Below are 16,078 nucleotides of genomic sequence, written 5' to 3'. Positions count from 1 at the left end.
AAATATCATTAAATAAGAGTCTTTGGAGATCTGCAAGCACCGAATGACAGCTTCGCTGAAGAAAATGTTCTCAGAGGTGTGAACAGTGCCCTGAGCTTGTGGTACTTAGCAGCGTTTGACGGAATTTTTGTTTTTGTCTTTTCAAAGGTCAAAGAATGTTGCCCTCCACTCCTTTATGAGTCTCAGCAGCTGTTGATCCCATTGGAAGAACTGGAAAAGCAGATGACGTTCTTTTATGACTCGCTTGCGAAAATCCATGAAATTATGGCAGTTCTCGAGCGTGAAGCACAATCCAGTGCCCTTTTTAAACAGAAACATCAGGTAAGGAAAAGTCCCCGTGAGGAGACATGGTTATTTTTAAAGCGTGTGTAATGGGACTGAGGTGGTGCCCACAGTGGCAGGAATTCAGTTAGGACAGGAGACATTTTTCTAGAGTAGCGCTGGCAACTCAAAACAAAAATACACATCTTGTCCAAAGATGAAAACCCTGTCCACTAAAGATAAAATAAAATGTATCTATCTATGTAAATTTACATAGAGATAAAATTTTTATAACCAAATTAAAAATTTTATGTATTTAGATATATATAAAAGTAAACAGCTGCATTCTATTTCTACCCGGTGTCTATAATCTATGTCTTTTTTAAATCTTTTTTTTTAATGCTCATTTATTTTTGAGAGAGGGCGACAGAATATAAGAAGGGAAGAGACAGAGAGAGAGAGGGAGACACAGAATCCGAAGCAGGTTCCAGGCGCTGAGCTTTCAGCCCAGAGCCTGATGCGGGGCTCGAACTCACAAACTGTGAGATCATGACCTGAGCTGAAATAGGATGCTTAACCAACTGAGGCACCCAGGTGTCCCTATAATCTGTGTCTTAAGAGATCTTTTCTTTGCCTCTGAGATTATACAATCATAAAGTTCTGGGAATGTGTTTGGAATGATAATTATTTTTCTTTGTCTCAGTTTTAGTAAGCAGATCTCTCTGCAGAACAGCTTCCCTCTCTTGAAGTTAATTGACTTGCTTAGGTGGTTTATTACAAATGACCCCATCCATCAGAGGAGGGTGAAACTTAACGGGCAAAAGGTTTGCCACTGCCTTCATTGAAAAAGATTCCTGGAAGGAAGGCAGCATCACCTAGTAGAAAGAGCCAAGAGTATCTGAAGTGTCATATAGATATTCGGATCATAGATCTGATGTAACAAATTACAAAGCCTTGATTAGCTTTTATGCTTAAAATGCAGGTAATAATACCTAGTTGAGAGCTTATTGTGAAGATTACATTAGATATTCTGTAATGTACTTAGCACACAGTGGCACATAATACGTACTCTATAACTAGTTATTATTATTATTATTATTATTATTATTATTGATAATAGAGCCATGATGATTATACCACCAAACCCTGTTCTAGTGGGCTCTCATCCTATTGGGTAAAGATTGTCTCTCACTTTGAGTCAGGTTGCCGTGTCTCATATTCTCAAATCACTATACATTGCCATCAAGGAATCCTTCCACAATTAAAATAACATTTGATAGTTTAGTAATAATAATACTAATAATATTTAATAATATCTTTGTTAACATATGTTACCCTCTGACCTCCTAAATCTTCAAAAGGAAAAAGTGTGTCCTTATTCCATTTTGCCAAAACAAAACAAAACCCTTGGTCTTAATATTTGCATCTAGATTCCCAAAACCGGTATCCAAATGATCAGTTTGAAATACTTTTCCAAAGCAGTTGAGGATGTCAAAATGCAAATAGTGTGGTGGCTTCAAGTCATAAAGTGACTGTTGGCCTTTGGGCTAATTTCCATGCATCTATCAACTGTAGAAACCACTATGATGCCAGGTTACGAAGCAGAGGTGGAAAGCCCTGGGTCACCATGGCTTCTCATCCGGTGACTGTGTGACACCTACATGTCCTCCCACACCCACCAGGCTGTTGCCTTTTGTGGTTAGGGTCAGGGGTCCCTCGTTTTGTTAATGAAAGGTTGACTGACAGCTTGTGAACCTTAGGAATTCAAATGTGCCTTTTGGGATACACAAATGATATGTAATTTGCTGCAGCTCTTTCAGTAAAGTATAATGTGCATGGGTGTTAAATTTATTTAGTCAGATTAAAACCTAGTATGTAGATTAATTTTGTGATTGTTCTCTCAGTAAACCAAAGGCCTATGAGTTGGATGGACAAAGCAGGCACTAGAGAAATAACAACTTTGATGCCCTTTCATTTTCTTAATGGTAATAGCACAGGCATGAAATATATAAAAAAATCTCGAAAAGCTCAATGTGACATTTAAATGCCTTATATAAAAAGCACTGACTTCCGTGATTGCTTCAAATTGAGCTCTTCTGAAAAGAAACACTTCTCTGTACTTTTGATTTTACTTATAGCTGACTAAAAGCCTAAAAGCTATATAATGTTGTTCTTATTGTTTTGTAATGGTTCCTCTCTTTCCTTCTTTTTCTCACTGTTTTAAATACTATTGTTGTGGGTTTCCTTTCCCTGTAGGAACTGTCAGCTTGTCAAGAGAGCTGTAAGAAAACCATGACGCAAATTGAGAAAGGCAGTCAAAATGTTCAAAAGTTCGTGACCTTGAGCAGTGTGTTAAAGCATTTTGATCAGACGAAGCTGCACAGGCAGATTGCAGATGCCCACGGTGCTTTCCAGGTAAGCTCTCTCTGTGCTATAGAGACACGAGCTAGGGAAAAATACAAGGAATGAGGACATCTAACCATCACGTGTCATGCTTCCACTCTTGCTAAATGTCTTGCCTACTGAGGTTTGGAACCAATCATTTTACTTGTTTTGTTAATATTCATCAATGTTAAAAAGGAGTTGATTACTCTCATAATGAAATGTATTCCTTCCAAGTGTTTTTTTTTTTTAAAGAAACAATACTCTTTAACAAAATGATGCTTTCAGTAACCCGGAAGCAGCATCACATTATGATTATTTTTTAAATCAAGAATATGGTGAAGAAAATTGGAGACTGGAAGAAACATGTGGAAACCAATAGTCGCTTGATGAAGAAATTTGAAGAGTCTCGAGCAGAGTTGGAGAAGGTGCTACGGATCGCTCAGGAGGGCCTGGAGGAAAAGGGGAACCCAGAAGACCTCCTGAAGAAACATACAGTGAGTTTATCCTTCATGGGGCACTTGAGCTGAGGACACGGACAAGTGGTCTTGGGTGAAAAGTAAAAAGTGTGCTCCGATCTAATACTGAGTGTTTGAGGAGAACAGGGAAGAAGAGGTGAGTTAGGGAGGCAGAAACATTTTTGGTTATGAGATCTAAAGAAAAGGGCAGCAGCAAAAAGAACTTCAAGGGCAACTGATGAGCAGCATTATAATTGGCCATTCCTAAGTCCCTGAGGGAGTAGAGAGTTATAGGATATAGAATTCAGGCTCTCCAAATGACTATTCATTGTTAGGTGAGAAATTTTTACGTAACCAACATAACTCTTTTTAAGAGACAATTTTAGGTGGATGGCTAAGTCTCTGTGCTCATTTCATGAATCCTCCATATTGAAGTATGAACACCACGTGCCTTGAAGTTTGGTAGCTGATCCACAGCTTGTCCTATCGTGAAGCCATCTTCCTGTTAATCATACTCATTTAAATCATTTCAGTATTAAAAATGTTAGTGATCAATGCCAAGTGGAGATGATGGCCCCTCTGAGAACATGTACTTTGAGTTATTTCCCCTGAAATTCCAGTGGATATTTGTATGAACCACACTACCGCATGATGACTGCAATATATTTGTGACGCAGCTGACTGTGATGTCTGTGACCAGCCAGCATCTCCTTCAGTTTAGACGCGTGGTGCCGTGTGGCACTTTCTGGTTTGAATCACTGTTGTTTCAAAATATCTCCGCGGATGTACTCCTGAGTCTGTGTGAGACTTGGTCATGCGTCGATGTGCACATGTGTTGTATTTATCTGCATGGTGTGCCATATATTTATGCATACACTGGGTGCTTAAGCAACGGGCACTTATTTTCTCACACTTTGGGTTTGGTGAGGACTCTCTTCCTGGCTTGTAGATGGTCATTGTCACTTTCTTCTCGTAAGACGGAGATAAATAGGGAGCAAGATCTTTGATGTCTCTTCTTATGAGGGCACTAATTCCATCATGAGGGACCCACCCTCATGACCTCATCTCATCACCCCGTAGGCCTCATCTCCAAATTTCATTACACTGGGGGTTAGGGATTCAACACAGGAATTTGGCAGACGTCGGTGGGCACAGTTCTGTCCGTAGCCTGTGGGGTCGTGTGTATTTGCCTGGATGTGGATGGAAATGGCTCATAATGAACCAGCAGGGCCTGAAACACAATGCAGCTAGGGTATGAGGAATTGCAAGGCTAAACACTAGTTTCTGTTCTGCTCTTCTGACTTCACCAGAGAGGAATGAAAACTCTATTATAGGGAATCAAGGTGTTTGGCCCCTTGGCCTTCCAGAATATTCTACCAAATTTGAAAACTGCAAAGGTATTTCTTTCTAAAAAATGAAAAGTACTCGTTGAATTTCAGATGTGGTGGCTTCTGACTCATAACTATAGATAATTATAGTTCATTCCTTAAAAAAAAAAATCATAGTTGCCAGGAAGGTTTAAAGAGGGCACTGGCTGGCTAACAGGCTCATTTTGAGGCGTGACTGCCTGACTGTATGGTGTGTAGATGCTGCCTTTTATTCTGTCTGACACTCATAACCACTTCCCCCTCCACGCCAGGAATTTTTCAGTCAGCTGGATCAGAGAGTGCTCAATGCTTTCCTGAAAGCTTGCGACGAGCTCACTGACATCCTCCCTGAACAGGAACAGCAGGGCCTGCAGGAAGCTGTTAGGAAGCTCCATAAACAGTGGAAGGTGAGTCAGGACATAATGGACGCGCGGACATAAGTACGTATCATGCATGATGGGACAGAGCATGAGGGGATTAAGGTTCGATTGTAAGAGAAATGTAGAAAGTCATGGAAGGTCACCATAGTTACTTCTCCCACTGAAAAAACTGAACTTGAATAAAGCCTGATAAAGTATGAGAAAATTTTGTTTTTCTCATTTTTTTAGTAGCATCAATTTTATCATATTACTTAAGAGCACTCTTTTTCTTTTCCTGCGTAGGTTTGGGGATAGGAATGACAAGGGCATTTAACGTACTCAGCAACATCAGTAAGCCCACTTAAATAAATTATGTTAGCGATGCTATAATAACATTTTGCTGTTTTCAAGGATCTTACCATCTGGTTTAGATTGTTGCAACCTCAGAAATGTAAATATGAACATTTATTAGTTAAGGACTCAGCAATGAACATAGCATGATCCATTTCCCCAAAGAGCTTCGAGTCCAGTGGGGAAGATAATTAGTTGCAGATAATCAAAGTACAATATATAAGAAGTCCCCAGAAGTGTAAGTAATACATATGAAAGCTTTGGTAGAGAGAAGTGGGCCTACTTGGGGAGTGGAAAGGAGTGAATCAAGTAACTAGTTTTGAGCTAGGACTTTACAGAAGAAGCAGGGGCCTGGGGTACATGGGAGGGAGGAGTAACAGGAACTGAAAGAGAGAGAGAGAGCGGGAGAGAAAGCACAGAAGTTGGGGATGTAGGGATCCACTTGGCGTGTCTAACCTGAGTGCCCCACACTGGACTCATCACCTGGAAGTCGATTTCAGAGTCGAAGGCTGTCTTCCCCAGCCTGGAGAAAACCTACTCTAGCAACAGGTTGACCAGTGCTATCACGAGGTCACAGGGAGTGGCGACCTTCGTGTGTGTTATACGAAGAAGTCACGGGGTCTGAAAGATAGGCAACCAAAACACTTTCCGTCAGGTCTTGTGAAGCTCTGGATTTTTTTTTTTTTTCTCCATCTCAGTAACATAGGCTATAAAATCAGCTCTATGCATAGGAAAAACTCAGTTAAGGACATAGTTTTTTACTTGCTAAATTTGAAAATTAAAAAATCCTCAAACCCAAGTTTTCTAATACGTCTTGAAAACGTAAAATATCATAAATGTATTATAGAATAGAGATTCTAAATGAAAGCTGTATTTCTTTTATACACACACACATTCACAACATGAAGCTCTCTAGGATATAATCTGGTCTAGTCTTTCCATAGCCCCAGATCATCTTTCTCATCAGTTATCTTAGTATTTTATTTTAAAAGTAACCTTTTAAATACCATAGGATAGGGGTACCTGGGCGGCTCAGTCAGTTAAGTGTCCGACTTCACCTCAGGTCATGATCTCAAGGTCCGTGGGTTCAAGCCCCGCGTCAGGTTCTGTGCTGACAGCTCGGAGCCTGGAGCCTGCTTCGGATCCTGTGTCCCCCTCTCTGTGTGCCCCTCCCCTGCTTGTGCTCTGTCCCTCAAAAATAAATAAACATTAAAAAAATTTATAAATACCATAGGATACAAGTTAGCTAAAACTAATAATTGTAAGCCTGAAGGTAATCATATAGCTTATTCTTATGTCAGAAAGAACATAAAACATTTCATGTTGCTTGCGTGCTGGATGCCCTGTTTACTTGAGGAATGCTCTAAGGAAAGAGACATGGCAGGTAGTCACAGGTGTGGGCTGTTTCACCCTCGCATTTTTACTAATAAAAGTTTTCTTATCTTCGCCTTTTGTGTAGTGAGTGTAATATAGGTTCTTCCTATCTCACAGGGTCATTGACAGAATTAAAAAAGACATACGCTGGGGAGAGGGTATATGGACCCAGGGCGTGATTTAAATTTAGATTCAAATCTAGCTTTTCTACTTACCCCTGAGCCTCAGTGGTCGACCTGGAAAATAGGAATATTAATATTGTGTGAGGCTGTTGTAAAAGTTAAATAGAATAATCCCTGTGAAACATGTGCCCCCCAGGCAGGAGATATTCATTGCGGTCCTAATACTTACTTGGAAGTGTACAAAGCACAACGGCAGGTGCAGACGATAGTGATTAAATCACATCGGACCCCAAGGGAATATTTTATGGTTTTTGCCACTTCAGTTGAAAATGTGTGTAATCAGAAATAGTATCATATTTTAAAAATATTCCTATGGGATGTAGGACCTTCAAGGAGAAGCCCCATATCATTTGCTTCATCTGAAGATTGATGTGGAGAAGAATAGATTCCTAGCTTCTGTAGAAGAATGCAGAACTGAGCTGGATCGAGAGACCACGCTGGTGCCCCAGGAAGGCAGTGAAAAGATTATTAAGGAGCACAGGGTACGTCTCACACACCCCACGCGCGGGCACGCCAAGTCACATTGTCACCTAAAGGATACAGCCGGTACTTTGGTTTGGGTCTGAAAACACGAAATAGCTTAATTACTTTATACAAGTAGACTAAATGGGAATCTTCTATGAAAATAGGAAAGTACTGTGTGGATCCTCACAGGGATTATATAAACGTTTATTGCTCATTAGATTTTCTTCAGTGACAAAGGTCCTCATCATCTTTGTGAGAAAAGGTTACAGCTTATTGAAGAACTGTGTCTGAAACTCCCCGTCCGGGACCCAGTAAGGAACACACCTGAAACCTGTCACGTGACTCTCAAAGAGCTCAGAGCTGCCATTGACACCACCTACATGAAGCTCGTGGAAGACCAGGACAAGTGGAAGGACTACACTAGAAGGTAGTTGTGGAACTCTTTCTGGAGGCCGATCTGACCTGTCCTAATACTGTTGATTCCTAGATCATTGCAAAACAAGTAATGATGCGTGTTTTGTCTTCAGCAATAAAGAAAATCAAATCGTGCGATCTTGCCCAGGCTCTTATATAAAAATGCTTCATTTAATAAAAATGGGCGTCAGTCAGAAACAGAGTGAAGCACTTTATTTGTGAGTGACCCAGACGTTATCTCTCCAAAGCGAATTTGCAGTTCCTTGCTCCCCGGTTCCCTCATAGTACTAGAGGGGGGCCTCTGCCTCTGGGTTTCTGTCTCCATCTGCTGGAGACAGAAGAGGCCAGACCTCAGGTGCTTCCTTCCTCCACGTGCTCAGGCCCTGGGACACATTGTTTTCCTTAGCTGAACTCCATCTACTCTGCCTTCTCTTTCCTCCTATGTGAAAAGTGCCCAGAGGCACCCCTGCCCCAAGCTTCATGGTAAAGGAACAGTTCCAAGAAAAGTTGTTACTTGACTTGCTAATCAGCTGATGGTTCAACTTCCATGAATAAAGTCAAAAGAGAAAATGTATTTTAACCACTGGGATATTTTCTCCCTTTAATAAGAAGATACTTGTGTTATTTCAGAATTTCTGAGTTCTCATCTTGGATATCTGCAAAGGAGACACAATTGAAAGGGTTTAAGAATGAGCCCATCGATACCGCCAACCATGGAGAGATTAAACATGCCGTAGAGGTTAGTTCTGGGCCATATTTTGTGACTGGAAAATTTTCACTAATAAGAAAATTAATGGTAGACAAATGATATGATATATTTTTTTCTTTCTGTAAAAAAATTAAGTTCTCAAAAACTGTCTTAAAAAGAAGTCTCCTCATGTTACTGTAGAGAAGAAGTATGGAGGATTTTCTATTGAATTGTTGTTAGCTTTGAGACTTAGTCATACTCAGGGGTACCTCTAATACATCTTTAGCTAATGGGAAATCTTGAGAGGAAAATTGCATGCGTGGGCACATAACACAGCAGAGATTTAAGAATTGTCGCGGAAAAACAAGAACACTATAGGTTTTTATACATTTTCAGCCATTCAAAAGGCAGCTCACAGAATGAGGGAATTGGGCAAGGTCTCTAAGCATCATTTCCCATGTCACATTCAGTCTGGATCGGATCAGCTCTGTGAGCGTGGGTACAGCCTGATAAACGGAGCCAGCGGACAGAACCTCAAGCCTGAACCCAGTTCGCATCCTGTGAATGACCACAGCAACCTCCTCCTTCTTAGCATGGCCTATTCTGTCTTATGGGCACACGCCATTGTGAAAATCCTTATCTTTCAGCATTTTGAGCTCATGCAAGTCACACAATAGCTGTTAATGAGAACGTGTTTCCTTTCTATTCCTATCTTCTGAGGTCCATGTTTTTCTAGTAAATTTATAATCCCTGTAAATGCTAGAGATCCTCAATAATGTCATGCTCTACCTATAGGAGGATATCTATATTTGTCATTGGTTGCTATTATATAGTACCAAAAAAAAAAAAATTCACATCTTAGAATGAAGAGATCACTTGGTTGTGGAACTAGTCATTTTCTGTTTGTGTGAATGTGCCCTGGAAGGTCCTCTGTAGCAGCACCTTGGGTTTCCTCATGCACCCGGAGCGTGTGTAGGAGGGAGAGGCTTCCCAGATCATCCCTCCCACGGTTCCCAGACCTTACAAGGGCCGAGGCTCCAGAATATTCCTGGCCTTGTCCTGGCCAGTAAACCCTCCTTTCCTGGATTAGAGCTGTGCTCCTATTTGCACATCCTACTATCTGGAGAACTGACTTCAATTAAGTCACAAAAATGAGGCATAAAATCTAAGTCAGTTAAGTTAAAATCAATTTTTAGGGCATCCATAATAATATTCAACAACTAAACTCTTCAAACAAAAAGAAATCAGCTCATTAAAAAAAGGGCTCTTTCAACCTTTTTTTTTCTTTTTCTAAAAATATCATATTCCTTCCAGAAAATATCCATATTTCCTATCCAGAAAATAAGATAATATATAATTTCCAATTTTGGTATCACATATTTTTCTATAGTACTTTTAGAAGCATTTTTATTTGTGATCAAAGGAATATCTGTAGATATATGACCATCTAGTTATGAACTAAGCATCTAGTTAGCTTTTTGTTATGAGAGGTTCGATTTTACATATCAGGTTTTGACATTGGGAAAGTTTTTTGTTTTTTGTTTTTTGTTTTCCTAGCACTTAGGGACTTTCCTTAAAGATGTAAACGAAAGTGAAATCAGCAGGCACTCTACTGATGAACAAATGCCTGGTTCTCCTACCTCCACCGTATGAACTTTCTTAGGCTGAGTCCTTTCTTGATTCACAATGTATTTTGCTCATCAAAACTGTTCTTTCATTCCAGGAGATCAGAAATGGTGTTACCACAAAGGGCGAGACTCTCAACTGGCTGAAATCCAGGCTTAAAATTTTAATTGAAGTTTCTTCTGAGAATGAAGCCCAAAAGCAAGGAGATGAGTTGGCAAAATTATCTAGTTCTTTCAAGGCTCTCATAGCTTTGTTGTCAGAGGTATACCATTTACTCATACTCTAAATAGACAGTTCTGGGTGAGAAATCTGGAAGGCTCTTTTACTTTGGGTTGTGGTTTAAGAAGTAATTATATAAAGAAAGTATAGTTGAAACACAGTAGTGAAGATACTTATTCATATGAAGATTGGTGGGGAAGATGTTTGAAATACGGTTGGTGTCATTCTTGGATATGTTAATTCAGAATAATAACCTGTATCTAAGGTATAAAGCTTATCAGATCCACACTTTTTACTCTTACTAAAAGCGTTGGTTCATGGTCAGTTGAAGCTATATTATAGAGGTTAGGTACACAGGCTTGGGAGTTCAACAAACCCAAGGTTAGAATTTAACTCTGATAGTCTGCTTCCTATGTAATCTTGACCTTGTCATTTAACATTTCTGGGCCTTGATTTTCTTTCTTATAAAACCTACTAGTGCCGGGGCGCCTGGGTGGCTCAGTCGGTTAAGCATCTGACTTCGGCTCAGGTCATGATCTCGCGGTCCGTGAGTTCCAGCCCCGCATCAGGCTCTGTGCTGACAGCTCAGAGCCTGGAGCCTGTTTCTGATTCTGTGTCTCCCTCTCTCTCTCTGACCCTCCCCCGTTCATGCTGTCTCTCCCTGTCTCAAAAATAAATAAACGTTAAAAAAAATTTTTTAAATAAAAAAAATAAAAAATAAAACCTACTAGTGCCTATACTATATTATAGCACCTATACTAAGTGCCTGATGGTAAATGCTTAATAACCAATAGTTGATAATAATAAAATATTCCATTTTAACAGACCAGTAAAATCTATTTTATGCAAGACCTACTCATTTGAAATAACTTTTTTTTTAATGTTTATTTGAGAGAGAGCAACAGAGAGACAGAGCATGAATGGAGGAGGGGCACAGAGAGGGGGAGACACGGAATTTGAAGCAGGCTCCAGGCTCTGAGCTGTCAGCACAGAGGCTGATGCAGGTCTCAAATTCACAGACTGCAAGATCATGACCTGAGCTGCAGTCAATGCTCAACCGACTGAGCCACCCAGGCGTCCCAAGAGCTACTCATTTTAAACTTCTTATTAATACGTTTCAGTGTTTACATTCCTCTGTGGATTAAAATACACAAACCTATCTCCTTCATTTCTGGTAGGGCCCTTTCTACCCTCAGCAAGAACATTTTCACTGACCAGATTGCCATGCAAGTCTAATGAGTTTGTGCACGCGAAGATAATGTAAGAATGGAAAGTTGAATAGACTGTTACTATTATTTCTTAAAGTCATTTATAAACTTGCATGGAAAAATGATCATCTGTATGACTTAAAGTTCCCTGATTCTAAAGATTTGGAATTCTCTGTAGATGTCCTTAATCTAACAGTTTGATCAACTAACCTTTTATATTTTCAATGCATGTAGATCTGTTTGAGACTCTAGCAGTGAATTTTTGTAAGCTCAAAATACTCTGAACTGCATGTGATTTTAGTTTTATGTGGAAATTTTGATATTATGTGTCAGTTTTCTTAAGAATTTTTGACTAATTGAAAATAGTGATAGCATTAGTCAAATTTTGGAACATGAGTTATTTCAATCCTTTTGATAACCATCTTTCATGGCAATAGTCTAGTTGGTGCCACTGCCATACTTTAAGTAAAATTCTGACATCATTCTTCTCTATTCTTTCTTTGCTAAAGAAGCTGGTAAGGGCAAAAATAATGGTTACAGTTTTAAAAAATAAATATATGTGCCAGTGATCTTTGATCCAAGACCTAACAAATAGTTTTAGTCACATCGATAGATGAGTTTATATTTTGTTCCACCCACACACACACACACAAAACACTTTGGCAGCCTTTAAAATTAGAAATTATCGGGCGCCTGGGTGGCGCAGTCGGTTAAGCGTCCGACTTCAGCCAGGTCACGATCTCGCGGTCCGTGAGTTCGAGCCCCGCGTCAGGCTCTGGGCTGATGGCTCGGAGCCTGGAGCCTGTTTCCGATTCTGTGTCTCCCTCTCTCTCTGCCCCTCCCCCGTTCATGCTGTGTCTCTCTCTGTCCCAAAAATAAATAAAAAATGTTGAAAAAAAAAAAAATTTAAAATTAGAAATTATCAGTCTCCCTAACACTTTACCAAGCCCATTTATTTACTGTATCCTTTAAGTACTCTCATGACATTGCCCATGGGACTTGTAGCAAAAATCTATCTCTAACAAATAGACACATTAATTCTTTGCACACTCATCTACCTTAAACTTCTGCATAGTTTATATTCATACCTTTATATGTTACTTCGTCACTAGTAAAAGCAAAGAAAGAATAATGGAAAACATTCATGTTGTTCATGTAAAGATTTATAGTAAAAGATGGATTTGACACATTCAGTGCATCCTGTGATTATCAATCCATTTAGCATTTAAATTATTGTTGAACACGAAGTGTTTGCAATTGTCCAGTGTAAGGCAAAAAAAGGCTGTGGGTAGATTGACAATATGTAATGGTGAATCACTTCTTTCCACGAGAGCTGTGATTTACTGAGATCTGAAATTTGTGGTTTTCATGGGTCTTATTGCTTTGTTTGAAAAATAGCACACTCAGGTTACCTGGGCCAAACTCAGAGCAGAAGCAGGTCAAAGAAAAAGATAAATTAGAGAAAGAGAAACGGAAAGCTTCTGTGGAACACAAATGGTACACAACGTGAAAATCTTAGTGAAGCTGGGGAACGACTGGCTTGGAAAAGAAAAGATGCTGGTGACACTGAACTAGAGGAAGCAGAAATTAGACAGAAGAGAAAGCTTAAAATTTAGGAAAAAGAATTCACTACATAGCCACTAAATTAGAAATTATGTTATGGTTATGTAAAAATACTGGAAGTACATTTTCAATAAATACTCTATTCTTTTCATTCCCCCCTCCCAAACTTTTTCTGTAATTACTTTGAATAGGGTGGACTCAACTTTCTTATAATGCACTTTTATAACTTATAATTGGATTTCAGTCATGGGATTGTAATTAAAGGGATCCAGGAGATAATAGATACAATATGCCCACTTTTGTTATCCTGCCTCAATTGCCAGGTTGAGTGAGCACAGAGCCCACCTCAAATGAGGCTTGCAATTCACATAAATGTCAGTTTACTAATAACTAAATAAACCTCAAAAGTATATGAAAGAATAAAAGTTAGAGATCTGTGTATATATTTTAAGTTCTTGAGATCGACTTTACTTGTATTCTTAAAATCTTTAAGATTACATGGGCATCATATGAGTTACAATTTTTCATGAAAATCTAGGTTGAAAAGATGTTAAGCAACTTTGGGGACTGTGTCCAGTACAAAGAAATAGTCAAAAGTTCCCTTGGAGAGTTGATTTCTGACTCTAAAGAAGTCCAGGAGCAAGCTGAGAAGATATTGGACACTGAAAATCTGTTTGAAGCACAGCAGTTATTTCTTCATCACCAGGTAGGACGCGCTTTATCCAAGGCACTTATGTGACGTTCATAAGTCACTGATAGAGCCAGAGAGATCAAGGGAAATGTACGTCCACAGGATGAGGGCAAAGGGAAGGGGGTGCAGGAAGGAATCCACTTGAATGGTTAAACGAAACAAAACAAAAACTTGGTACCTCTGTTCTCTGTTCAGTATCAGCCATTTCAGAAGAGCCTGCAAGATAAATTCCTAGCCCAAGTGATTGCATGATATCAAAAAGTTCAAGGAATATTATAGAGAGAAAGTTAGTTGAGTGAGTTATGAAAACCTTCATAAAACTTGCTCACTTGTCCTTTTCGTAACAGAGAAGGAAAGCATAGAGATAAAGTGCTTCATATTTAAGATCACTATTCTTTGTCATAAGGTTCAAATCCTGCTCTTCAGTTTACAACTTTGAATACATCTCCGTTTGGAAATTATAAAGCACATGAAGTACCAGACTTTTCAGAATAGTATCCTCTTATGAAGGATTAGAACTGGAAGTAAAGAAATTCTGGTACATGTATTGATAATAAACAATTTGAGCCAACTTACTTGCCAAACTCCATATAAGTAGAAGAATGATTCAAATCAAATATTTTAATAACAAAATTCTGGCTAACTTAACGTATAGCAAAATGTTAGCTAATTTTATATATGATAATATATACACATGGAAGTTGCATTAAGAGTGTATGCATTGGGGCGCCTGGGTGGCGCAGTCGGTTAAGCGTCCGACTTCAGCCAGGTCACGATCTCGCGGTCCGTGAGTTCGAGCCCCGCGTCAGGCTATGGGCTGATGGCTCGGAGCCTGGAGCCTGTTTCCGATTCTGTGTCTCCCTCTGTCTCTGCCCCTCCCCCGTTCATGCTCTGTCTCTCTCTGTCCCAAAAATAAATTAAAAAAAAAAAAAAAAAAAAAACGTTGAAAAAAGAGTGTATGCATTAAGAGTGTGTGTGTGTGTGTGTGTGTGTGTGTATATATATATATATATATATATATATATATATATGAGTACAGGTAAAACTGCAGTCTCTAGGCTTTATAGATTTATTTAATAATTATAAAAAGGCTGTGAGCACAAGAAAACATAATGCTTGGTATTACACTAGTCTCAATCATTGTAAAAGTTGTGTTTGAGTGTCAGTTTAAGTCAGAGAAATGTGAGATTACAGATATTTACATTAATATTTTAAAACGGTTCACATTTCTTGGATCACATGCTTGGATATATGCCTTTGTTTGCTCTGTGAAAATTCATAAGCTATGGATTTGAGGTTTGTACATTATACTTCAATAAAAAGTTTATTTTAAAACATAGCTTTCCCGAAATATCTCGGCAGGTTTATCAATCTGAATATACCCCAGAGTTAAATCTCTTAATATCAGCATTTTTACAGCATGAATGACTTAAAAAAATTAGAGTTGAGACTTTGTGATTTGGGGCAAAAAATAATTCTTTAAGGAGAATCAGGTCAAATGAATAGTTTCACCAAATTCCTTCCGGAGGAAAGGGCCCGCCTTCTACACAAAATGTGAAATGTTTAAATTTGTCCGCAGTTAAAACACCCAAGACCAAATTAATTGTATTGTTTATCATTAAAAACACAAAATATTTACAAATAATGTCCATTTTGATCAACATAGAGTCCCCATTGCCATTTTAACTGTTCAAGTTCACTTTTGAAATACAGTTTGGCCCCACGCTGCCGAGAGGTTTTACCTTTCTGTACCTCTGCTAGAGTGCTGGTGTTTATGTCCCTGCTTAGCCGCTCAGAGAGTAACATTTATCCCCATCTGTTGAACAAATGCTTCCAGCAAAAGACAAAGAGGATTTCTGCGAAGAAGAGAGACGTGCAGCAGCAGATAGCACAGGCTCAGCAGGGAGAAGGTGGGATGCCCGGCCAAGTCCGGGACGAGCTGCGGAAGCTGGAGAGCACCCTGGACAGCATGGAGCACAGCAGAGAGAAGCAGGAACGCCGCATCCAGGTAGGAGACCGGTAGTCTAGGACGGTGTTAACTTCCGGGTCACAGGTGATGTCTCCTTCTAGTGGGAGCAAACGTTTGTTCCCGCCTCTGATGTTCCAGCGCCGTGTTAAGTTTTTAACATGAGTTATCTCTCTTAATCGTCACATTAACCTTATTAGATGGGTATTAGAATTAGCACATTTTGCCCACATGGAAGCTCAAAAAGAAAGGGATTGAGGACTTTCACAAAAGTCACAGAGCCGCGATCAGTAACAAAGCCAGAATTTTAATCCACACTTGTCTGAATCCAGGAATTAACACTGGATCGTTTCACTTTTCTGTGCAGTCCAGCAGCCATATGTTTATGCTTTGTTGTGATCTTGACACTTTTAAAAAGTTTCTGAAGAGTTGCTATCTGCTCATTCACTACCCCACTCCCCTCCCTTCTCTTTCTCCCTATTATTTTTCTTTTTTGGAAAGAGA

General features: G+C 39.4%; 1 protein-coding gene across 21 annotated transcripts in view; it reads left to right on the top strand.

Annotated features, from left to right (window-relative positions):
* The window catches only part of SYNE1 (spectrin repeat containing nuclear envelope protein 1), a 490,159-nt gene that overhangs the window by 173,622 nt on the left and 300,459 nt on the right, over positions 1–16,078 (top strand). For all 21 annotated transcript variants that reach the window (XM_058735689.1, XM_058735694.1, XM_058735678.1 and 18 more), the window contains 10 exons: positions 148–321; positions 2,518–2,676; positions 2,976–3,140; positions 4,741–4,875; positions 7,058–7,216; positions 7,418–7,626; positions 8,244–8,352; positions 10,025–10,189; positions 13,456–13,623; positions 15,446–15,616. In XM_058735689.1, coding sequence (XP_058591672.1) covers positions 148–321; positions 2,518–2,676; positions 2,976–3,140; positions 4,741–4,875; positions 7,058–7,216; positions 7,418–7,626; positions 8,244–8,352; positions 10,025–10,189; positions 13,456–13,623; positions 15,446–15,616 — 1,614 coding nt within the window. The remainder of the gene's footprint in view (positions 1–147; positions 322–2,517; positions 2,677–2,975; positions 3,141–4,740; positions 4,876–7,057; positions 7,217–7,417; positions 7,627–8,243; positions 8,353–10,024; positions 10,190–13,455; positions 13,624–15,445; positions 15,617–16,078) is intronic.

The sequence above is a fragment of the Neofelis nebulosa genome, chromosome 6, assembly GCF_028018385.1.
Source record: "Neofelis nebulosa isolate mNeoNeb1 chromosome 6, mNeoNeb1.pri, whole genome shotgun sequence".
In the NCBI taxonomy this organism is placed as follows: Eukaryota; Metazoa; Chordata; class Mammalia; order Carnivora; family Felidae; genus Neofelis; species Neofelis nebulosa.
This window is presented reverse-complemented; position numbering and strand designations above follow the sequence as displayed.